The sequence below is a fragment of the Camelina sativa genome, chromosome 8 (genome assembly GCF_000633955.1).
Source record: "Camelina sativa cultivar DH55 chromosome 8, Cs, whole genome shotgun sequence".
Classification (NCBI taxonomy): Eukaryota; Viridiplantae; Streptophyta; class Magnoliopsida; order Brassicales; family Brassicaceae; genus Camelina; species Camelina sativa.
This window is the reverse complement of record NC_025692.1, coordinates 9,152,613-9,178,501: the sequence shown is the minus strand read 5'-3', so window position 1 is coordinate 9,178,501 and position 25,889 is coordinate 9,152,613. Positions and strand designations below refer to the sequence as shown.

The 25,889-nt window shown below is 32.0% G+C and overlaps 3 protein-coding genes across 6 annotated transcripts; all 3 read left to right on the top strand.

Moving 5' to 3' along the window:
* Window positions 1,818–3,725, top strand: LOC104706775. Of its 2 annotated transcripts, XM_010422986.2 has the most exons (3): window positions 1,818–2,167; window positions 2,977–3,119; window positions 3,231–3,725. In XM_010422986.2, the coding sequence occupies exons 1-3, from the start codon at window positions 2,006–2,008 to the stop codon at window positions 3,559–3,561; spliced, it is 636 nt and encodes a 211-aa protein (XP_010421288.1). In that variant the 5' UTR covers window positions 1,818–2,005; the 3' UTR covers window positions 3,562–3,725. The 2 variants fall into 2 exon arrangements, with proteins under 2 accessions (XP_010421288.1, XP_010421287.1); XM_010422985.2 differs by having other exon boundaries at window positions 2,977–3,725.
* Window positions 13,199–15,940, top strand: LOC104706773 (NAC domain-containing protein 91-like). 3 transcript variants are annotated; one of them, XM_010422982.2, is made up of 6 exons: window positions 13,200–13,654; window positions 13,823–13,935; window positions 14,233–14,400; window positions 14,487–14,756; window positions 14,845–15,348; window positions 15,446–15,940. In XM_010422982.2, exons 1-6 carry the CDS (start codon window positions 13,489–13,491, stop codon window positions 15,626–15,628), a joined length of 1,404 nt encoding a protein of 467 aa, XP_010421284.1. In that variant the 5' UTR covers window positions 13,200–13,488; the 3' UTR covers window positions 15,629–15,940. The 3 variants fall into 3 exon arrangements, with proteins under 3 accessions (XP_010421286.1, XP_010421284.1, XP_010421285.2); XM_010422983.2 differs by having other exon boundaries at window positions 13,588–13,654; window positions 13,806–13,935; XM_010422984.2 differs by lacking the exon at window positions 13,823–13,935 and having other exon boundaries at window positions 13,199–13,654; window positions 14,120–14,400.
* LOC104706772 (heavy metal-associated isoprenylated plant protein 3-like) lies at window positions 22,032–24,497 on the top strand. The gene is made up of 4 exons (XM_010422981.1): window positions 22,032–22,440; window positions 22,530–22,764; window positions 22,960–23,226; window positions 23,803–24,497. Exons 1-4 carry the CDS (start codon window positions 22,420–22,422, stop codon window positions 24,243–24,245), a joined length of 966 nt encoding a protein of 321 aa, XP_010421283.1. The 5' UTR covers window positions 22,032–22,419; the 3' UTR covers window positions 24,246–24,497.

Below are 25,889 nucleotides of genomic sequence, written 5' to 3'. Positions count from 1 at the left end.
GTCTCAGTAAATGCAATTTCTTATAGATTAATATGCAAAGTTTATTGAGAGATCTAGAATTACATCACTACATATTATTGATGATATAGCTTCGATATATGTCACGAACATAATTTGTAGTAAATATTTGCGACAATTAGTTACTAATTAGTGACAAAATTAAAATTAAAAATCTTGTAACAAAAATGTAGCTATTTGTGAAAAATAGTGACAAATTTAGATACCAATAAAGTTTTTGATAAATTACTACTAATAAGTAATCATTATTTTGTGACAAATATACTCACTATTTTAGATCGTAACTAAATTTGTAATAATTAGTTACTAACTATTCTTGTGATAATTAGTTACGAATAAGTAACAACATTTTTATAACAATTATACCCACTATTATCAATCATAACTAAATTTGTAGTAATTAATTAATAATTATTTTTGTGGTATTTAGCTACGAATCGAAATCAAAATCTGTACCTGTAATGCATGCATAGTTGTTCGTCGTAGTTTCGTGTATTGATAGGAGAACTTGTCCAATCATATCGATCATACTAATATATTAGATCATATATTTCCAACAATGTTGTAATATATTAACAATTTTTTTTTTTTTGTTACTATTATCAAACTTGAAAATTTACTGTGACATATTCATTGTTTATATATAGCTGAAATAAATTTTCCTTATTCTCGTTTTTATAAGATAAGCTATGTTATTATATTAGAATAATACCTTTTGCAATGGAGTTTGTAACTTACAAAATTTAATATATACTCCCTTTGGGCTTTGAAAATTGATGTTTTGTAGTTTTTCATGTGCCACAAAGATTGATGTTCTATCACTTTTACTTAATTAATATTAATTTTTTGTAAATTTCAAAAAATAGTTATTAAGAAAATTTGAAAATCTGAATAGTTATTGGTCTATAACTATATAATACTTTTTTTAATAAAAACAATATTGTATTTAAATTTAGTAATTATTGTTTCTTAATTTGTGTAAAAACTATCAAACATCAATCTTTAAAGGATATAGGGGAGTAGTTTTTAGTTAATTCATAATAAAGATACAATATTTATTGGTCTATTTGTTGTACTACATTAATATTATTAGTTTTAGAAACCTTTTGCATGCTTTTGAGTTGGGAGTTGTTGAAAGAAAAATCTTTGGAGTGTGAGTTGTTTGCCAAACAAAATTAGATAACATCTTATGCATGCCTTTTTTCAATTTTTATGTGGTGAATTCACTAATGGAACTTTTGACTACAAATGGTCTACATGAATTAATAATAAAGTGGTGGATACAAAACTAATTAATAATTCATTTAATATTGTTTACTTTTTATATTTTAAATAAGTTTCTAAAGATTTCTTAAAATATTTTTTTGATAGGTACAAGGGTTGTGTCCATTTTAATTTGTAAATAAGATATTTATGATATATTGATATGTCCTTTTTAATACTATCGCAACTGTTTAAAACTTAAAATTTTGTAGTCTTTATAACTGCTTCGGAATTCCCGTGAATTGGAACTGAATTTTTCGTTTAGTGGTTCTAGCAATTATTTGTAAATCTTATCTTTGCATCGAATAATAAAATGGTAATTAAAAGTTTCAAACTTTAAATGACGAAATATATTGGGATTCGTTTCAAACTTTCAAGTTTCAACTAGATCTCAAATATATTAATTTCACTTAGTAAATAGCAACGGCCACTCCAAACTTAACAGCTAGGGCTCGTCTTTTACAAGTGGAGATTTATAGGCCTTATATACATACTAGTATTAACTAATAACATTAACACGTTTTATATATATATACTCAAATCTATAAATAGAGAGGTTGGGAGAGTGAGAGGAAACGGCTGAGAATCAGGGAGAAGCTCAAAACAAACTGGAGAGCATTAGATACGAGAGGGTCCACGTAAGACCCGTACTCCACTTTGATTCTCTTTTATTTTATCTTTTTTGGTTACAATTTCTTGTGATCGATTTCTCCATCTTAAGACGATGAAGCGTGAGTATTTGGATTACACACTGGTTCCTTTAGGACTGGCTTTGATGGTGTTCTATCATCTATGGCTTCTCTACCGTATCATCAACCGTCCATCTTCGACCGTTGTTGGCCTTAACGCTTTCAATCGCCGCCTTTGGGTCCAAGCCATGATGGAGGTTCGAAATTTTTCCTTAATTTTATTGTACATCTTTGCCAACCTTAAATGCTTTTTCAGTTTTTTCACATATATATATATATCTAGATCTCTTCATATGGTTTATGCATGAGGTTTTCTGGAAAATGCAGAAAAAATAATAATTTGATTCCTGCTTATTGGTTAATATTTTGAGGGTTGTTGGAGATAACCAAGGAGATTCCTGTGCATATCACGTGGATGTATATTGCATATAGAATTAATTTACACATAACGATAACGATAAATTGATTGAAAAATATATTTGATAGATGATAAGTATCTTGCATGTACAGAGATTTTCCTGGGAAAGAAAATCTTATCGACGGTTTCAGTTCCTTCTGAGTTGGAGGATGTGTTGTTGAGAATATAGGTATATTTCTTTTCATTAATATGAATATAAGTATATTCATCATGCATGCATGATGCATCGCTCATGACAAATTGACAAGTGAAATTGTTACATTGAAGTAGTATCAAAAATTCAATATATCTTTTCTTTTTCATTTTGTTTCTCAGATCTTTTCTTTTCTCGTATGTAATGTGAACATAATTATATTAAAGTTCTTTACGTAATTGTCGGATTCTGGAAGTTTCCTTAATAAATGAGTCTTCATGTGTGAAAGCTAATCACATTAAAAAGATGCTTTGCAACTTCTGGGAATTAAAAAAAAAAAGTTCTAAAAACTTTAATAAGTACATTATTTTCTCCACCATTTTCTTTTCTTTTTGGTTGGATTTTTGAGATTTTTTGTACTAATAGATTACATGCATACAACTACTGAAACACAGGATTCATCCAAAAACGGCGTTTTAGCGGTACAAACGCTAAGGAATAACATAATGGCGTCAACTCTATTGGCATCAACGGCAATAATGTTGTGTTCACTAATCGCGGTGCTAATGACCAGCGGTACAGGAGAGCGTTCCGTTTGGTTTGTGTTTGGTGACAAAAGCGACCGAGCCTTCTCGCTCAAGTTCTTTGCAATCCTAGTGTGTTTCCTAGTCGCGTTTCTTCTAAATGTCCAATCAATTCGTTATTACAGCCATGCAAGCATCCTCATCAATGTCCCATTTAAACAGCTCATGGCTGTTTCCTCAGGTGGTCGTGGTAATGGTGGTCTCATGATAAACCAAGACTATGTGGCTGCAACGGTTAACCGTGGGAGCTACTTCTGGTCGCTAGGGCTAAGAGCGTTCTACTTCTCATCGCCTTTGTTCCTATGGATTTTTGGTCCCATCCCAATGTTCATAACTTGTTGCGTTCTTGTTTGTTCGTTGTACTTCCTTGATTTAACGTTTGACTCGATGAAATGTACCGTTGGAGTCGCAGACGGGGAGGAGCCAGAGATTAGAAGCTTAGCTCAGAATGTTTAGTAGTTTTTTTAAGTAACGATGGTTAGGGAGTCAGAGAGTTTTGTTTAATTAATGGAACATACAAATCTTAAAGTTGTATTGATTCAGGTTCAATGGTCGTTGAACCTGTGTCAAAGAGTCACTCTGTTGCTAAATGAATAAAAATTGTCAATTTAACATTAAAATTATCAGTTTGGTATATTCGAGCTACATGAAACTGGACCGTACCATGTTTATTTTCAACCTTTTTCCTTGAAAAAATATAAAGAATATGCTGTCAAAAAAAAAGTATAAAGAATTTAGAATCAGTTACAACTTAAATTATATATATCTATATTTTAATTCAGTTGGGCTTGATCAAAACTATTTATAAATTATGGTTACACATAAGTTTTCTTCTCCGTTTTAAATCCCCTGAAATCGGTAAAGTGCAGTAATAGTATAAGATTGGTGGTACTACGACGTCACATTTTAATTGTTACTAGATTAGATTAAGACACTGCTAGAACACGAGTTGAAATTCATTTTATTTATATTATAATTTTTATATAAAATATAATTTATGTGATTGTTTTTAAAAGTTTTTTGGATAATATATTATGCAATAAAATCATATGCTAAATATGATGGCTTGAAAAAAGACACATATTTTGTAAGTTTTATATTGTTAATGATTCCAAATAAGTACCCGTGCTAGAACATTGGTTGAATTTTATTTTATACAAAATTTTGTATATTTTCTATTTTAAAATAAAATTTTAATATGTTATATTAAATTATATATGTGAACTTATTTCAACAATGTATATTCTACATCATGACTTGAATGTCATTATAAGACATAATTTTGTAAATTTAAATATTCAAATTTTGACCCGTTACCTAGTAAAATTTTTAATTCAATAGGTATTATTTCTAAAGAATAATATTACTAAAGCTTGAATATTTTATAGATTGAACAATTTATATTTGTTTTTAAAAATTCAACTTATGGTATATCCGGAAATAAAACTATTTTTTAATTATAATAAATAATATGATAATTAATTTGTTTCACAAAATATACTGATATATAAAAATGAAAGGTGAAGTATAATGATAATTAACAAATTAATATGTTAAGTAGATATCAAAAGATTTTATTTGATGGATAATTTAATAAAGAAAATTAATATCGTAAGTTAGATGATATGATTTTTTAGAATATTCTCTTTAAGATTTTCGGTATAACCTATTTGTAACCAATTAATCTATCATTAATGTATAACATATTTGTAATCAACTTATTAAAATTATATAGTGTACAAAATAATATTGTGTATTTCCGTTTTATTATATAGGGGATTCTGGTCAACCATATTAACTGTTTGAGATCTCGTAAAAGCCGTTTATAAATTGGTAAGGATCCACAAAAGTCAAACATATTTAATACGAATTCTGTTGAAAACAAAATCTGATATATATATTTTTAATCTCTGTAACTGTTCAAAATTGAAAATGATAGACTAATATATACAGAGACTAATTCCTAGTTTCCTACCAAAAAACAAAAATATACACAGAGAGACTATAAACTGAATTTTTCTTTATACTTGAAGTTTCTGATAATTTATTTAAAATATACACAAGTCAAAATATAATATGGTGTTTGTAAAGCATTTGGAAGAGGAACCAATAAAAAAACTCTCAATTGTAAGAAGTCACACAACAAAGTTCAACAAATTTGACACAAAATTAAAAACCATTGTACAAAGAAAAAACTATAGTTGGACTCATGTCATGATTCTCCAAATAAGTGTTGAAATGGAGCGGACAAATCCATTCATGAAAAGACAAATATTCTTCTAAATCATAAACTCAAAAAGAAAATTAAGAAATTCCCACATGGTTTTCAAGTACATGAGCTGCATAGAGGCATACAATTTATTTGGCATTCAGCCGAAGTTTTCTTCTGTAGTTCGAAGTTTTTCTAGTTTCTCAATTTGTTCTCATGCACAACATCAACAAACTGGTTTTGCTATAAAGAGAGTCTACTTGGTTCATGTCTTATTCTTTGGGACTACTCATCTATCCTCCAACTATTTTCCATTTTGGATGTCCAGTTTAAGTGGTCTCTGTATTGACTTTTTCATAATTAGCTTTACTTTTTCCCTATTGGTTAGGTTACAACTTACTACAGTCTTACATGTATATTTTTTTGTGTGTGTATAATAATACCTCTCTTGTTGGACTTAAACAACAAGCTCTATTAGTTAAATGGGCCGGTCACTTGTGTAATTTTCAAAATTCATATAGTAAACCAATTATTAAAATATTTATATATATTCTTTTACTAAACCACTGACACTTAAAAAGCAGTTCAGGTTAACCCAAAAAAATAAGAAAAAAACAGCTCAGTATTATGAAATATAATTGTGATTAATCCATCACAAAACACATGTCATGACACTTGTTCATGTAGTATTACACTAACTCAACACTTGTCATTACCAAGTGTATAAGTGTGTGACTTATGTCTTTTGTTTCTCACTATAAATAAGGAGTTGTTGTAAGAAGAATAAGATATAGAAGTTGCCTTTGATCAAAGAAAGTGTTCCCAATCTCTCTCTCTCGTGGCTGCTTCTCTCTCTCTCTCATTTCTTGTTCTCTTTACAAAGTATTATAAAACACATATAAGTGTATTCCAGTTATAATTCATAACACGTTATCAGCACGAACGACTCTCGATCCGTTACCAGTTTGAGCATAAGCGATTTGCAATCCGTCATAAGTTTGAGGTAAGATTTAAGTTATGTTAAATTTGTTTAAATTTAATTTTATTAGTTTATATGCACATTACTATATGTATTACTTATAGAGTAAAATACTATATTTATACTTCTTGATCATAATGGTAGGCTATGCCTCCTTGATCATTTAGATCTACATTTTTGATCATTATGGTAGGCTCTGCCTCCTTGATCATATGTTCAGATCTATATATTTTAAATCATATGGAAGGTTATGCCTCCTAAAATGCTTGTTTTAATTTATGAATATATTATATAGCTTATAATTTTTTTTATATTTTATATTTATTGTTAAAACAAGATTTTACAAAAAGTGTTTCATAAAAATTTATTTTTAACAAATTGTTTTATTATTTTTATAGTAACCATGTCAAACTTGGCAAAGCTTAGATTCGCCGCCCTTGATGTCTCTGGAAAAAATTATATGACATGGGCATTAGATGTAAAATTCTATCTGAAAGGGAATGAGTTTCTCAAAACCCTCGATCCGTCAGAAACGGGGTTAGAAGAGGAAAAAGCAAGAACCATGATGTTCTTGAGTCACCATCTCCACGATGGTTAAAAAAATGAATACATCACGAGAGAAAATCCCGCAGATCTCTGGATCGCTCTCAAGGATAGGTTTGATCACCAAAAGTATATGATCTTACCAAAAGCCAAACATGAATGGCTAAACCTGAGGTTTCAGGATTACAAAAGTGTAAGTGAGTACAATTCCGCTTTGTTCGGAATCACTTCAAGGATGGCTCTCTGCGGAGAAGAAGTTTCTGATTATGATATGATCGAGAAAACATTCCAAACTTTCTATCCTTCAAATGTTCTCCTACAGCAACAATATCGAGAAAGAGGGTATACTCGATATTCTGAATTGATGCAAGTTCTGCATGTTGCTGAACAAAATAATGAGCTCGTGATGATAAATCATCAAACCCGTCCAACTAGATCAGCTCCAATTTCAGAAGTGAATGTTGCTACATCCAGCTATAATAATTGGCAAGGGCGATGACGTGGACGGGGACACGGTCGAGGCCGTGGTCATGGTCGTGGAGGAGATCGTAGAAGAGGAAAAGGAAGGGGTCTCTCTCATAATGACTTCAACGCAAGAAAAACCAACAAAAATCTTCAAATCAATAATGTTGGTCGCGTTTTAAAGAAACAATGTGAAAGTACTTGTTATAGATGCGGCATGAATCGACATTGGTATCAAACCTGTCATATTCCAAAACATTTGGCCGATCTGTACCAAGCATCCCAAAAGGCAAAAGAAATGGATGTTGAGACCAACCTCATCTAAGATAAAGCTGGACCGTCTTTTCATGGCCTAAACGATGAACCCCATCTTGATATAGTAGATTTTCTCGTTGATAATGAAAACGGAAAATCATGCGAATAAGGCTGATATGCCATAATATGCTTTGTCATAGTTTGATATGTACTTTATGTTTTAATATATGTCTTTTTGGATAATAGTTTTATTGTACTATATAATAAACCTTTTTGTAAGACTTTCTGTTATTTTATTAATGTTTATTTTATAAATATTTTCTCTCAGAAAAATGTCAAATTTTGAGATTGAGGATGGAGATATGTGTCTAGCAGAAAGTGCTACAACGCACTCAATACTTAAAGAGAAAAAATATTTCTCCTCTCTCAAAATAAAAGACTTTGCTAGAAGCGTGAGTACTATATGTGGTAATGCAAAGATTATTATAGGCTCTGGAAAAGCCAATTTTTCAATGCCAAGGGGAACAAAATTTGAAATTGATGCATTATATTGCCCTAAGTCTCATAGAAACTTGATTAGTTTCAGAGATATCCGAAGAAATGGATATCATATAGAGACTCTAAATAAGAATGGCATTGAATATCTTTGCATAACATCTGAGGAGAAACATATATTGGAAGAATTGCCAAAGTTATCCTCTGAATTGTATTGCACAAAAATAAATAATTTTGCATCTTATGTTACAGTAAACTAGTACATTTAAGATATGGCATGAAAGACTTGGACATCCTGGTTCAGTCATGATGCGAAAAATTGTGCAAAATTCTAATGGCCATCCATTAAAGAACCAAAAGATTTTTAGATCTGATGAGTTTTCATGTGATGCATGTTCTCAAGGAAAACTCATAATTCGGCAATCGCCAGCCAAAATTGGGAATGAATCACCATTGTTCTTAGAGAGAATACATGGTGATATATGTGGACCTATCCACCCTTCATGCGGACCGTTTCATTATTTTATGGTAATGATTGACGCATCTAGTAGATGGTCAAATGTGTGTCTATTGACAACACGAAACACGACCTTCGCAAAATTCATTGCCCAAATAATCAGGTTGAAAGTTCAATTCCCAGATTATGCCATAAAGAAAGTCAGACTTGATAACGCTGGTGAATTCACTTCGCAAGCTTTCAATGATTATTGTATGTCAATAGGAATCGATGTTGAGCATCCGGTTCCTCATGTCCATACACAAAATGGCATGGCTGAATCTTTGATTAAACGGCTACAACTCATTGCTAGACCGTTAATATTGAGAACAAAGCTCCCAATTTCTATATGGGGTCATGCTATATTGCATGCTACGGCATTGGTCCAATTACGACCAAGCGCATATAATAACTATTCTCCTTTACAATTAGCATCTGGCCAAGAGCCAAACATATCCTATCTCCGTATTTTTGGATGTGCGGTTTATGTTCCTATAGCCCCACCGCAAAGAACAAAAATGGGACCACAAAGGAGATTGGGTATATATGTCGGTTATGCATCACCGAGTATAATTCGATATCTTGAACTGTAAACTGGTGATATGTTTTGGCACGTTTTTCCGATTGCCATTTTAATGAAGATGAATTTCCAGTGTTAGGGGGAGGAATTAAACAAGTACTAAAAGATATTACATGGTATACACCATCTTTGAGATATCTTGATCCCCCTACACATCAACGTGAACTGGAGGTTCAGAAAATTGTCCATTTACAAAATTTGGCAAATCAATTACCAGATGCGTTCATAGATACAAAAAGGGTGACAAAGTCATATATCCCCGCTGCAAATGCACCATCAAGAGTTGAAATTCCTAGAGAGGAACTTGACGGAAGCAAAGCTAATGAACCTAAGGTTCAACTGAAATGGGGGAGGCCAATGGGCTCTACAGATAAAAATTCCCGAAAGATAAAGAAAATGGGAGATGAAAAGGTTCAAGAAGAACCAAATAAAGAGAAAAATCCTCAGGATGATACAGAAAAATATGAGGTTTCTATTAACTATGCGCAAAATGGAATGTTATGGTATAGAGATGAAATCGATGATGATAATGGAATATTCTTTTTTCTGTATCTAAAGAGATCGATCATGAAAAAAGACGATCGAGATCCAAGGTCCGTATCGGAATGCCAACATAGGCCTGATTGGGAGAAATGGAAAAAGGTTATGCAACTTGAGTTGCTCTCCCTCAATAAAAGAAATGTCTTTGGACCTCTTGTCACTGCATCTAATGATGTAAAACCCGTTGGTTGCAAGTGGATATTTGTGCAAAAAAGAAATGAGAAAGATGAAATCACACGATATAAAGCCCGACTTGTTGCACAAGGTTTTTCTCAAAGACCTGGAGTTGATTATGAAAAAACATATTCTCCAGTCATGGATGCAATTACATTCAGGTATTTAATGAGTCTAACAGCTTCTAAGAATTTAGAAATGTACCTTATGGATGTAGTGACAACATATTTATATGGATCATTGGATTATGATATATACATGAAAATTCCAGAAGGATTTAAGATTCCTGAGGCATTAGACTCTAAGTCTAATGAAATTTGTGCGATCACTTTACGGATTAAAACAATCTGAGCGCATGTGGTATAATCGCTTAAGCGAATACCTATTGAAGAAAGGGTATGTTAATAATGAAATATGTCCATGCGTCTTTATAAAGAAATCTCCATCGGGATTTGTGATCATTGTTGTATATGTTGATGATTTAAATATAATTGGAACTTAAAAGGAGATTGATGATGCAAGAACTCATATGAAGGAAGAGTTTGAAATGAAAGATCTTGGAAAGACTAAATTCTGTCTCGGGCTTCAAATAGGGCATTTCCAAGATGGAATATTTGTGCATCAATCAAATTATACGAAAAAGATTTTAAAATGCTTTAATATGGACAAAGCGACTCCTTTGAGTACTCCAATGGTTAATAGATCTCTGAATGTCGATAGTGATCCATTCAAACCTTGTGAAAACAACGAGAAAATACTTGGTCCCGAAGTACCTTATATGAGTGCTATCGGTGGACTCATGTATCTTGCAAATTGCACTAGACCAGATATTGCATTTGCTACTAATCTACTTGCAAGATATAACTCATCCCCTACCCGCAGGCATTGGAATGGGATAAAACATATTCTCCGTTATCTTCAAGGTACGATTGACTTGGGATTATTCTATCCTAGAAACTCTTTGGTTGGTCTTGTTGGTTTTGCAGATGCAGGATATTTATCAGATCCACGTAAATCCTGATCCCAAACTGGATATGTTTTCACAATTGGAGGAACTGCAATCTCATGGCGCTCACAAAAACAGACTTTGGTCGCCACTTCCTCAAATCATGTAGAAATAATTGCTCTTCATGGAACATCGAGGGAATGTATATGGCTCAGATCAATGACTAACCATATACAAGAATCGAGTGGAATAGTCATCAGCAAAGAGCCAATAACATTATTTGAAGACAGTGCTGCTTGTGTCGCCTAAATCAAAGAAGGTTACATCAAAAGCGACAGAATAAAGCATATACCTCCAAGATTTTTCTCCTATACTCAAGAACTCGAGCAAAAGAAGGAAGTTGATATTCAACATATCCGCTCAAGTGACAATGCAGCAGATCTATTCACAAAGGCGCTTCCGACTACCACATTCAGAAAGCATATTCACAGTATTGGAATGCGTCATCTACGAGATTTATGAAGAAAGATTATACATATCTTTTCGAGGGGGAGATTACTGATATATCATGGTTTTTAGGTGTTTTCAGCCATGATATAAGTCTTATTTATAGAGTCTTTTTGGTATTTTTAGAGTCTTTTGAGTCTTTATAGGATTTAGTATGGATGTGAGCATAATGGAGCTAAATAGGAAGATTTGGAGCATATTCAAGCATTGAGGCTGAAGCTGCAAAGTTGGGAGAAAAATTCAGAGAAGGTATCGACCGATGCAAGTGATGGTGTCGATCGATGCAGTATCCACAAGACAAATTGGAAGTTTTCCCACAAGTTTTGAAGATTTACAAATCTGCCCCAAAGTTTTCATATTTGCATCATTAGTCCCCATTCGTGTTTTAGGAATATATATAGGATTTTATGGTCATTGTTTAGACCTAAGGTTTATTTTTCCCTGCAACTTTTGAAAGAAGACCCTGAGAGATTTTAGAGATTTTTGGAGAGAAGAATCAAGACTCCTTCGAGAGAAGATTCAGAACTCCTTTTCAACTTCTTTTAATCTTTTAATGCAATTTATTCAGAATATGATTTGTGTTTCATTGATCATGTCTGAGTAGATCTCTTGTTAGGTTTAGGGTTTTCAAAGGAATTCATGAATTGTTAGGTTATCAGATTGTTAGGTTAATATCTATAGAATTCTTCATCTAGATTGGTTCATTGTGTATTCTAGAGTAGCGAGAGCAACCTAGAATCTGATCTTAGGTTAATTGATAGACATGAGAGTGTTATTAATTTCCTGAAATAATCTTAGATGAGCAAAATACCTATTTACAAAGAGATTTGATTTAGGGATTTTGTGAACTTATCAAACCTGAATTTAATGCTAGTTTAATCATTAGGATTTGCAAAGAGATTTGGAATTCTAGTTTTTAGACTTAGATAATTTTTGCAGTGAGAGCTGGTTATTTTTACCTTTATGATTTGAGTTCTAGAATTGTTTTTAATAAATCCTAACAATTATTTTAACTGATTTTTATGAATTTCCTGAGAATTTTCCTGAACCTATCTTCTCTTTTATTGAATTAACTCTTCTTTTTATTGCTTTTCTTGCTCTTTTGATTTTAATACAATTTATTTCTGTTTAGCTTAATTGAAAGATTAATAAATCTATTGTGTGATCTAGAGTCCTTGTGGATATGATCCCTAAATACTACAGTGATCTCTTAATTTGAGAGAGTAGCTCTAGGGTAAATTTGCGCATATCAATTATGTTACTATACTCTTTTTCTCTTGTCATGGTTTTTCTCCTAATGAGTTTTTCTGTGACAAGGTTTTTAATGATGTAGTACGTAACTCGTCAATAGTGATGGATAATCAAGGGGGAGTATTATGAAATATAATTGTGATTAATCCATCACAAGATACATATCATGACACTTGATCATGTAGTATTACACTAACTCAACACTTGTCATTACTAAGTATATAAGTGTGTAAATCATGTCTTTTGTTTCTCACTATAAATAAGGAGTTGTTGTAAGAAGAGTAAGATATAGAAGTTGTCTTTGATCAAATAAAGTGTTCCCAATCTCTCTTTAATGACTATTTCTCTCTCTCATTTCTTGTTCTCTTTACAAAATATTAGAAGTATAAGTGTATTCTAGTTCATACCACTCAAAAATAGTGAAATTTCCGTACAAGCTCCTTTTGCCTCTTCCACGTGTCAGTATAGAATTCGGCAGCTGACATATCTCTCTTTCATGTAATCTCACTTTACTAGTATAACCCTTACTTTCCATAGGTTACATAACTATTTTACATCCACAGTATCAGGGTTAAAACAGGTATTTCCTTATTATCTCTTTACGCGTAAGAAACGTGGTTTTGAAGTTTCTGGGAAGCAGTAGTGGCGCGTGTAGACACAACATACTGTTTTTTTTTTCTCTTCATGTCTTTTTGATAACTCTCTTGTCTGACCAAACCGTCTCACATCTCCTTCCCTTCTTCTTCACTTTACCAAATTTTAGGTTTTTTTTTTCCCCATATTTGATCAAAATTCTGGAATCTGGGTTTTTTCCCTTAAGTTTTCTTCTGGATACCTTTTGAATCGCATCTCTGATCCAATTTTTTTTTGGGATTTTTAACCTGAACTCGAATCTGTGTTTTTTTCAATCTTCTCTCTTCTCGAAGTTTCAAAGTCGCACGCACCTATGGATGTATTATCGCTGGCTTCACTACCTGTGGGGTTCAGATTTAGTCCAACGGATGAAGAGTTAGTAAAGTACTATCTCCGGCTCAAGATCAATGGTCACGATGACGACGTCAGAGTCATCCGTGAGATCGATATCTGCAAATGGGAACCATGGGATTTGCCTGGTAAATATTGTTCTTCCCTAAATATTATTAGCAATTCGATCTTGATTTACTTTGGTTTAGTTTTGATCAATATTTGCTTAGCTTGGGGGTAGTGGAATCAGTGTATTTGAGTTAAGTATTAGAGAAACAGAGTAAAGATTTATGTTTTTAGGTTTTGTGATGTTGCAGATTTTTCTGTGGTGAAGACGACAGATTCAGAGTGGCTCTTCTTCTGTCCATTGGACAGGAAGTATCCGAGTGGAAGTAGGATGAATCGAGCTACTGTGGCTGGTTACTGGAAGGCTACANGGGATTTGCCTGGTAAATATTGTTCTTCCCTAAATATTATTAGCAATTCGATCTTGATTTACTTTGGTTTAGTTTTGATCAATATTTGCTTAGCTTGGGGGTAGTGGAATCAGTGTATTTGAGTTAAATATTAGAGAAACAGAGTAAAGATTTATGTTAGATTTTGTGATGTTGCAGATTTTTCTGTGGTGAAGACGACAGATTCAGAGTGGCTCTTCTTCTGTCCATTGGACAGGAAGTATCCGAGTGGAAGTAGGATGAATCGAGCTACTGTGGCTGGTTACTGGAAGGCTACGGGAAAAGACCGTAAGATTAAATCAGGGAAGACCAAGATTATAGGTGTTAAGAGGACTCTAGTGTTTTATACAGGTCGTGCTCCTAAGGGAACACGGACTTGTTGGATTATGCATGAGTACCGCGCTACAGAGAAGGATCTTGATGGAACTAAGTCAGGACAGGTATAAAACCAACTTGAGTTCAATGACATTATATACTTGTGTGTGTTTGGTCTTTTAGAGTTTCTGATTAGTGTTTTGGTTAGCAGAACCCATTTGTTATTTGCAAGTTGTTTAAGAAGCAAGATATTGTGAACGGAGCTGCACCAGAAGATTCAAAGTCATGTGAAGTTGAACCAGCGGTCTCGTCTCCAACTGTTGTGGACGAGATGAGATCTGAGGTTGACATGTCTGAGGTATCTCCTGTTTTCCCTAAAACCGAAGACACGAAGCCTTGTTGTGATGTCGCGGAATCTTCGCTTCTAGTCTCCAGCGAATGTCGTAGTGAAAACTCTGCCGCTGAGGCTACAACCACCGGAGTAAGGATGAATAAATTACATGTCTTTTCATTACAGGAGGCTGTATATAACTGGTTTTGTAAACTCACAAACTTTACTTTAATCGCAGCTTGATGATATTGATTGGCTCTCATATCTGGAGTTTGATTCCTTGAATCAGAAACTGTTCTCTCCGTTGCACTCTCAGTTGCAATCTGAGATTGGATCCTCTGTCAATGGTTATCAATCTGGTTCAAACGAACTGTTCAGAAACCACAATGGGGATCACATTCAGACTCAGTACGGTACAAACGATGCGGATGAATATATGACCAAGTTCTTGGAGTCTTTTAATGAGATTCCTTATGAGCTTCCAGAGAGGAAAGAGTTAGTGGAACAGAAGCCAGAACAGATACCACATCATGAGCCACATAATATTCTCAGGACATGCAACCAGATCAGTGATGTATCTCAAACAGGGATTAAGATTAGGACACGACGGGCACAAGCCCCTGGTTGTGCTGAGAAGTTTGTAATGCAAGGTGATGCCCCAAGAAGGTTACGTCTTCAGGTTCACCTTGACAGTCACAAGTCAGAAACTGACAGCACACAACTCCTCTGTATCAAGAAAGAGGTGAGAAGAAGTTAAAAAAAAGATATATTGAAATAGGAACCTTTCACACGCGTTACATTTTTCTGACCTTATTTCTTACGCTTTAAAATGGATTCAGGTTAAGGACACTACAAAGGAAACTATAACGAAAGGATGTGGTAGTTTCACCAGATCAAAGAGCAAGACCAGTTTCATATTCAAGAAGATTGCAGTTATGAGATGTTCATACAAAGGGCTGCTAAGAGCGGGTGTGGTAGCGCTTGTGTTTGTGATGTCGGTTTGCAGTCTAATAATCGCATAAACCCGCTGGATCGGATGTTTGTTCGATCATTCGTATGATGAGAATAAAGAAAAGTTTTTTACAAGTTGAGAACGTGGGTTTGTGTATAATAGTGTCTTTGGCTAGGTTTCTGCATCTGTTGTTGTTCAAGATGAACCATGGTCAGTTTAGGAGGGTAGTTGTTAACATGTACGGCAGTTTTATAGTTGGTATGTTTAGATGTGATAGGGAATCTAAAGCTTTTGGAAGTTTATTCCTGACCACATGCGTCTTCAGATTGTGTTGTGGCCATTTCCCAAATACGATTTAAATACATCGATTCTATTCAGGACACTCGAGGATAATGATTACTAGGCTGCGTTTCTATTTGAGTTGCGTTTTGGCATAAAAATTGTATATAATCATCATTCGTGATTTGGTGCTTAGGGGCAAATAGTATATATTCCACAATTTCAACCAGGCCTGTTAAAGCTAATAGATTTATTAGAGAACTAACCTGATTTTAGTAAATAAGTTGGATAATGCTTAAACTCATATGGATCGCCATCAACATTTGAGTACAAAATACAATTCTTTCCACTACATTAAACATCGTTAATACGTAAAATATATATTCTCTATTTATTTTCGATAACTACAATCTTAATAATAATACTATTAAAAGAGAAGTACAAATAAAAAAAATGTCCAAAATTTCTAAACTAATTACTCAAATTACCATTCAATTAGCTGTATTGGAGACACTTAGTTGAAATTAGATAGGGTATAATTGTATTTCCAAAAAGTCATTAAAAAAACTCAACAAGATACTAAGATCGCATGTTTATTTAAGTGGATCGGATCTTTAACCAAATTTTGTTTTATGGGTAATGGGTCAAAAGGTCATCGGATTATCATAATCCATTTGTCTCATTAATTGATTTGTGAGTCATAAATCCTAAATTAAACTCTATTAATTCAAACAAATACCTAAACACGCTCAACTAACAATTAACCATATCTTCAAGACTTCGATATATTTCTTCATAATAGTAATATTGCCTATAACATAAGTATATAATACTAGCGGTATTCTTTTTTTTTGAACAAACACCAGCGGGTTAAGCTGTATTAATTGGTACATTAAAAAATGCCAACTTTTTTCTTTTAATTTTGATTATTAACAACACAAAAATTAATATATAAAATATATATTATATGTTCGTAAATTGAATATATTTTTGATAAAAAAAAAACAAATTTGACCCGACTATAATACTACATCTCCTATTATTAATTTGGAACAATTTTTTCAGTAAGATTTACATAATTAAACAATTTTCCATTTAAATAAATATCAAAATTTGAAGTTATTATTTGTAATATAATCATATTTAAATTAGTATCCAAAAAACATACTTTCATTCTTAAAAAAATTAGTATCTACAATTTAAATATTTCTAGATACTTTTGACTTGCTAAAATTTTTAAAATTCATGCGTATTATGTTATGGAGCGGGTTAGAGTTTACATAAATATCATTACATAAGTTTTTACGGGTTGGTCAACTAAAAATACACAAAATAATTTAGTCTGATATCAAACGAGTTAATTAAAGAGAAATTTGTTAAAAATACCCTTTTTGGGATACCCTTTTTCAAAAATACCCTCCTTTTTTGAACATTTTCATTTTTATCCTCTTTTACATAATTTCAATATGTTAAATTAATTTTTAGAATTTTTTTTTTAGGTTTGGGTTCTCATTTTACATTTAGGATATAGTTTTGAGGGGTTAGGGTTTAGTATTTGGAGTTTAGGGTTTAGAATTTAATGATTGTATTTATAGAAAAAGGGTATTTTTGAAAATGACCATCATGAAAGGGTATTTTTAAAAAGTGACATAGGAAAAGGAGTATTTTTGAAAATCCCCCTTAATTAAATATATTATGCTAATCCTAACCGGTACTTAACACAAAAAATACAATCCATCTAAAATTATAGAATCCAAATATTAATCAAAACATATTAAAACAAACATAAAAATATAACATATATTTTTCATAACATCATTAAAAAAATTGTCCCGCAGTATACCGCGGGTTAAAATCTAGTACTATGTAAATAACTACGATAGAAAAAAAATCAGTTTAGTAGTTTGTATTGTTGTTGTATCATATTTTGTATTTAAACCAATAATATATGCTTGAGTTAGGGCTGGGCAAAATAACCGCTAACCAAATTACCGACCAAACCGAACCGAAAAATATCAAACCAAAACCGAACCGAAGTTCTTCAAATAACTGAATGTTAGTAAAATCCTATATCCAAACTAACCGAAACCGAACTGAACCGAACCGACTATTAAATGGTTAACTGAAATATCCAAAAACCTAGAATATATCCAAAAATTATATTTAATATTATACAAAATTATAAAATAAACTTAAAATGTTTTTTATTTATACATTCAAAACAATTGAATACTTTAAATAATTAATATATTTAAATGTTATTATTTTGAATTTACAAAGTTACATACTATTTTTTTAAACCAGATCAACATTTTTCCCCTTTTTTATATTTTTGTAATGTATTTTTGGTTAATTTTGGTTATATTCGGTTACTTTTAGTTATATTAAGTTTATTTGGTTAATTTCAATATAATTTAAGTTAATTATAGTTATCTCTTCAACTAACCGAACCGAAATCGAACTGAACCGAACCGAAATTTCTATAATTTGAGTACAATAATTTGAGTACAAAAAATACAATTCTTTCCACTACATTATTAAACGACATTGTAAATGCGTAAAATATGTACATTCGAATCTTAACGCCATTGCAGTTGGACTCATGTCTCCTTCCACATGCGATGCACCGAACACCAACTAACTTTATATCTCAACTATTTTTAGAATTCACGTATCATATTTATTTAATCAAATTATTTTAATGAACAGAAAAGGCAACGCACACTTTTAAAGCGTAATATACAATAGTGGATAGAAATGACTCCATGCAAGAAATAATTAACATGGCACTGCATAAAACAAAAGTCTATTTATTCAAAGCATAGAGTTTTTTGCTTAGTCAATTTGGCTTTCTTTCTTTTTTCTTTTTTGACTTTTCGGATATACTTTTGAATCAGATTAAAGTCTCATGTTGCCGGTTGGTATAAAAGGAACTTCATGTTATTTCCAGAACGATATGCAAAATATTTCATAAATTATTTTCTTATTTATTTTATCATATAATATATCAACAAATAGAAGAAAAAACATTCGTCAAAATAAACCAATAAAAAAAAAAGCCGAGATTCTTGTCTTAATTTTTGATTCGTCATAACTTTTATTTTTTGGGATTGTGATAAAATCTAATGAATTTGGAGATTAAAAAAAAACCACTCAACAATGAAATTTTTGCTTCGTCCATTCAATATGGCATGTCAAAAGTAAATATAGTTCAGACTTAACCTATGAAAACGATCGGATCCGAACTATGTAGGTATACCAAAACGTAGTATCCACAGTTTAAACCAAAATTACCAGTGACCCTATCTCACCAAATTTACCAAAAGTTGGATACAAAATATAGTTTGCAGCATAATATAATATAGTAGAAACTAGTAAGGATGGAGACAAGGTAAATACTATCATACTAGCAATTTTGACGATGTAGTTATTTAACAGCTTTATACAAACAATTAAATTATATATATATTGCTTTTTAAAAAAAAAAATTGAAAATTAGATATTGATTTGAGTCATTCGAAATCGGTTTGCTTCTATAATTTGTGTTGTAGAGACATCAAAGTATTCGTCGACGTAGACATCTTTCTACTTCACACCCAATGGATTTATTTTTAATCAGATCAGCGTGTGATTTATTATTATTGGGAGTATATATTAAAATAATAGGAGTACGTGGAAGACCATGTCAATATCTTTGTAAATGATTATTACGGTAAAAGATAGTGTAATATATTTTCAAAGTTTATAAGCGAATAGTATATAGAACAAATACTAGAAAAAAAAAAACTTTTTAGAGATTCCTAGAAATTCTTGCCAAACCCACCAAGAAATATGGAAATAAACGTACTTTGTTAAGTCGAATTTGTATAAAAGATGCATACATTAGACACGCACATATATGTATGCATGGATCATGTTGTATAAGCTGAGTCAGCTCCAGGTGTTTGGGCACATGTAATCATGGACCCGAAGTCCCGAACTGTTTACCTTTTTTTTGTCTTCAAATAATAAAATAGAGGATGACTTCATAAAGATTTCTTAAGATGTTCAATTCTTGCAATATTCTAATTCCAGAAAACATAAAATACTATTAATATTACGTATTAAAAATACATTAAACATCAAATATATATTTAGTAAAATAATTGAACAATATTTTCAATAGTTTGAGATTCATTTATAAATAAATTTAAAATACTGGGGAAATAAAGATATGAATTGAAAAAGCTGAAGTTAGGTCTTTATATGTCACAGATATGGTAATCAAGAAGAAACATGTTTTTTTTGAGGCGAATACCTTATATCTTCTGTTATTTTCTTATTATATAGTTTTAAGTAATGAATTACAAACATTAAGACACTTATATATATATATATATATATATATTGTTTCAAACCCGATAGCATTATAATTGTTTCAAACACGATAGCATTATCATAATCGCACAAGAGCATTTCTATGCTCATTCGAATGTAGTCTCTAGATTTTTACATCAATTTGAAAAACAAAAAGATATCTAAAAACTTACATGTTGTACCAAACATTGATTAAACACCGCTCAACTAGACTAGATACATTAAGAGTCTGAGTGAATTCTCTCCGCACTTTCATCTATCATTTTCTTATAGCTAAGTTTGTTTTAGTGGTTAGCCGCAGGGCCGCAAATGCCTATAAAAGGATCACTTTAGTTTTTTCCAACTGTATAGCTATTTTAATATTATATAACTCTAATCACTCTGTGTATGATATATATATGTGTATGTATATATATGTACACTATGCCTGAGTTGCTACATATCAAATAGGGTACATTGATAGTGATATCAACCTAAAAGGTGATATGGTCTACGTGTTGTCGATAACGTACGCGCGCCTAATTTACTCTTTAACTTCAACATGATTACGTAAATTAACACCAGTAGCACAATTGAGCAACAAACAGCTATTGGTCTACAAGAGTCGTCTAAACTGTCAAACAAGAATAAATAATTTTCTCTCATTTGTCCAAATTTAATCTAAAGCATCCCACGTGGTCTCTACTTTCCACCATGCCAAAGGTTGTCACACAAATTTTAATCCACAATTTTTTTGTATATAGTTTTCATTTTCTTGGGCACCCCACGTTGCGTTGCATCCATCCCCAAAAATTGCTTTTTAAGAAATGGGGATGCTATTTTTCTATTTTTATGAAAAATAGAACACATTGTTTTGTGTCTCTTCGACTGATTAGATAGTTCTTAGTATCGAACTATCGATAATACAATTAACCGAAACTTGTGGTTAAAAGAATATTGATGCTTCTTTTAAAAGAAGATAAATCAAATCAACCAAATCCGCTTTAACGAATGAAGAAAAACTACGTATAATAGTTTCCATACAATGTATACAACCATATGAAAATTACATGGACGAACGAGAAGTCAATAATACAATTTCTGAACTATTCTTTATGCGATATGTACTCAAATAACCTAGGAATTGCGATCAATACAATTCCAATATAAAATGTTAATCGAATACATAGTAGTATATTAGAAAATAAAAAGTGAAAATTTTATAATTGTAATCAATAAAGTCGGTGAGTATGATGCAAAGTATTGTCCTTTTCGATGCCAAAAATTATTATCTCATGGTCCCATTCCTTTGATTTATATATAGTTTTCCTCGTTATCAAGAATATACGTTTCTCACATGAAAATTAAAAATAAAATAGAAGTGAAAAAACAACTGGAAGGAATTTACCAAAAATCCATTGTTGTGAATTAGAATATAATATATATGTGGTTCGTTAGTTAAGCATATATTAATTTCTGATGCAAAACATGTAGATTTTGGATGCACTTAAAATATCAAATAACAATTTAAATGACATGCTACATTTTTAGATAAAAATCACAATTTTACGCTGAAGTAGCAGAAGCTTCATTTTTTTTTTGTATAGAAGTACATATTATTACTTCGGTCGTTTTTAAATTTGATTTCAGATGGGTAACTGAAAAAACTGACTCGGCAAAACGAACAACAACATCCGGAAACTAAATTCTAATGTTGAATTCATCAACGCTCACCATCCATACTATACGTAAGAAACAAACGGACCATAATTCAATTATCATCAATACGAAGACATTACAAAATCATTCAAGGTACATGATCTTGAACATCCACATTCTATGCCTATAAAACCTACCGACCTCGGACCATCTTGTCCTCGGCTCTCTTCAAAATATGGTAAATTCCAAAGAGAAAAAAAAAATCGAAAAAGTTATTAATAACTACAAAACATAATTAGTGGTGAGAATAAATCTATATATAAGGTACAAGGGTGAAGGGGTGTGTCTATATATGTTGGATGATTAGTTTCTGCCATGTGCTATGGAATCAACCTCTTATGCTTTATGTTCTGTTTAGTTCCTACCTTATACTAAAACTTCAATTATTCATCAATAATTCCATTCCCCCTTCGTATTTTTATATTATAGTGTTTCATATAAATACTCGTTCTCCCTACTCATTCCTCCATAACATATTCTCTTCCTCGTTCCATTTATAATCGTCGTATAACCACAGATTCTAAAAGAATGGGCGAAGAAGTAAAACCAGTAAGATTCAAGCTCTTCAATATTCTTAATTTGCAACAAAATTTTATAATTGTCTATCGTTAACTTATAGTTGATTTTTTCATTATTAGGAGGCAAAGGAGGCAGCATCAGTTCCAGAGGCCGTTCCAGGGCCGGCCAAAGCGGAGGAAGAGGAGAAGAAGAAAGTTGTGGCCGAGGAGAAGAAAGATGCAGCTGAGGAGGAGAAACCATCAGAGGAGGAAGAGCCGCAACCACCACCACCGCCTCCACCATTCATACTCTACGTCGACTTGCATTGTGTAGGATGCGCCAAGAAGATTGAAAGATCTATTCTAAAAATTAGAGGTAAACAAATATATAAATAGATGGAGAATTAGTTTCGGCTAAGAATTATTGGTCATCACTATTTATTAAAACAAAATTTTTTAATAATAAAAACCAATAGCTTCATTCTCTAAATCCCAACTAGCTAAATATTATTTTATAAAGATCCATAAGTAAAATAAATAGTTATTAAACTTTAACTGTAAAAATGTGTAGGTGTGGAAGAAGTGGTGATGGACATGAATGAGAACGAAGTGACGATAAAGGGAGTGTTGGATCCGCAAGCAGTTTGCAACAAAATCAAGAAGAAGACTAAAAGAATGGCCAAAGTCCTCTCTCCACTTCCGGCGGCCGAGGGAGAGCCTCTGCCACCGATCATAACGTCTCAGGTCTCCGGAGGCCTCACCACCGTTGAGCTTAACGTCAACATGCACTGCCAAGCTTGTGCTGACCAGCTCAGGAAGAAGATTCTCAAAATGAGAGGTACATATACATACTTTTTTTTGGATCTACTCAAAACCGAAATATCCCTTTTAATGTAAAACTTATAATATTTTTAAGAATGGGCAAATCCAAAAAATATTTCGGTTACATTGATATATGTTATTTTATGATATGTTTTTCCGAATATATCTAAAACAGACGCACCCGTGTAAAAATGACATAGATGTCACTCTAAGTAAATTCATTATATCACGTCAAAAAGAAGAGTCACTATATATATGTCTATGTATCCCATTCTGCATCACGTGCATGTTTAAACTAAAGTTTGTTGATGACATGAGGTTTTAGTTTCAAAGAATTTAAATCGCTTTGTTGATAAGAATGTTAAAATTAGAAACTTTCCGTAAAAGTGAATTAAGTTGTTTAAATTTTGCTCGTATATATATATATATATATATATACGAATATTAAAATAGTCTGTTACTCAATTTGAACGAAAAATCAGTGTGTTAGTATTGTCGTTAAATCACTATATTAATAAAATAATGATTAAATGCAAATCGTTGTTGTCACATTGTTCTATATTTGGACTGACTAATATATATTGTTGTTTAGGGGTACAAACAACTGTGACGGAACATACCACGGGAAAAGTAATAGTGACTGGAACAATGGACGCCGAGAAGCTTGTAGATTACGTCTACCGTCGAACAAAAAAACAAGCCCGAATAGTACCCCAACCTGACCCGGAACCGGAAAACCCGGCTGCGGAGGAAGTGAAGAAGGAGGAGGGCGGCGAAGGCGAGGAGAAACCGCCAGAAACGGGAGAGAAGAAGCAAGAAGAGAAGGAGGGAGAGGAGATGGAGGAGGAAGGTGGCGGAGAAGATGCGGGTGCGGCCGCTATGGAGGAGGGAAGACACTATGAGATGGCCGCGATGGCGGAAGAGGAAGGTATGAAGAGGATGATGTATTATTATCAGCCCTCATACATCATCGAAAGGGTTCCTCCGCCGCAGCTTTTTAGCGACGAGAACCCTAATGCTTGTTGCATTACTTAATTAATTTGGTTTTCGTATGGTCTGTGGAAAAGTATATAATTTAGGGTCATAATTACGTAAGAAACTGAAAAACACAAAAAGTAAGAAAATAGGTAAAAAAGACGTGTAAACTACTATATATATATATTGTTTTATAATGTGTGTTTGGTATATACGTGATCGCAACTGTCACAACGATCGATACGGAATCTATTCAAATTCATGTAAGAAGCATGTGATTGATGGGTGCGTTACGAATTTGTTTTGTATATATTCTTCAAGGAATTTTTTTTATTTATTTTAGTAATGAAAATAGGAATTAAAGAGACAGGAGATTCTAGTGGGCAATAGGAGATCTACGTGGGTGTGCACATGGTGTGCTTCTTTATTCTTTTGCTACGTCAATCTCCATTTTTCGGACGTCGCAGCTTTTCCAGCCTACCTTGTCTAATTCTTCTCAACCTCTCAAGTTTTTTTTTTTTCGTTACAAAAATATTTAAATAAAAAATGGAAAGGTTGAAGACTCGTTTAATGCGCTGATGTTTTGTGTCCAAATAAATAACATATATATTCAAAATATTAATATTGTAGACTTCTTTGGTATGGATAATAATGCGAAAATATTTATATGTTTGGTTGCAAAGATAATAAATTTGATTATTTAGACTATATTATCTTTAATGATTTTTTATGCCAATAATATATTATGTAATACTTAGAAGATTTGATGTTAGCTTTTAAAATATGCTTCCCTTTCAATATAAATATATATAACATTTTAAATTTACTTTATTCTCGTTGTTTCGTTTTTTCTACTTTTAAAAAACTTAAAAATTATCTTCATCGAGATAATAAATATTTTACTATATTTGAAGAATTGGCTGATGCACTGATGCTCACAACAAAGAATTGGTCTTCATCCAACATCTACCTAGAACAAATTCTCGTGTATAGTTGTACAAAAACCAGATGCTCGTATAACCGTAAGCAAAGTTTACTACCAAGACATTAGAGATTCATATCAATTACATTTAACCGGTCTTTTTTTTATAAACTTGTCATAAAATTCTTTGTGAATTCAACTAAAATTCTTTGTTGTAAATTATTTTAACTTCATAATAAATATATTTTGAAGATGTGTATACACCAAAAAAGAAAAAAATACAAAATTTTGAAATTGGTTTTTTGCTCTTCTAAAAGTTTACGTACACTTAACTTGGCTTTATAATGAACCATGTTCTAAAAAGTTTGTACCTTATCCCATTAAAATGAGGTTTGAGGTCCACTTTTAAAGCTTTAAATTCACTCCAATTTCCACGAATGCTAGACTTACCATTGATAACAGCCTTTTTCTTCATCTTCTTAAATAGGAATAAACGAACCTTGAAACCATTATCTCGAATATCTCGTTAATCTTCACTGTTCTACACAACATAACAAATTGGTCAAAATCCAATGGATCCTCCATTACCAAGTTATGAAACTTGGTGTCTTGTACTATATTGATTAGACTCGCTTTAATTATCAAGTTAATGTTTTCTATGGAGGAACCCGAAAACCAGTTCCATTTCCATAGATGTTTGACTCATCAAATGTTCCAATAATTCCAATTTTTTTTTTTTTTTTTTTTTTTTTTTTTTTTTTTTTTTTTTTTTTTTTTTTTTT

Coding starts and splice junctions, on each gene's coding strand:
- LOC104706775 (XM_010422985.2), top strand. CDS start 2,006: ATGAAGCGTGAGTATTTGGATTACACACTGGTTCCTTTAGGACTGGCT. Junction 2,168..2,976: donor GGGTCCAAGCCATGATGGAG/GTTCGAAATTTT, acceptor ACTGAAACACAG/GATTCATCCAAAAACGGCGT.
- LOC104706772 (XM_010422981.1), top strand. CDS start 22,420: ATGGGCGAAGAAGTAAAACCA. Junction 22,441..22,529: donor TGGGCGAAGAAGTAAAACCA/GTAAGATTCAAG, acceptor TTTCATTATTAG/GAGGCAAAGGAGGCAGCATC. Junction 22,765..22,959: donor ATCTATTCTAAAAATTAGAG/GTAAACAAATAT, acceptor AAAAATGTGTAG/GTGTGGAAGAAGTGGTGATG.
- LOC104706773 (XM_010422984.2), top strand. CDS start 13,489: ATGGATGTATTATCGCTGGCTTCACTACCTGTGGGGTTCAGATTTAGT. Junction 13,655..14,119: donor GGAACCATGGGATTTGCCTG/GTAAATATTGTT, acceptor GTGATGTTGCAG/ATTTTTCTGTGGTGAAGACG. Junction 14,757..14,844: donor CTGAGGCTACAACCACCGGA/GTAAGGATGAAT, acceptor CTTTAATCGCAG/CTTGATGATATTGATTGGCT.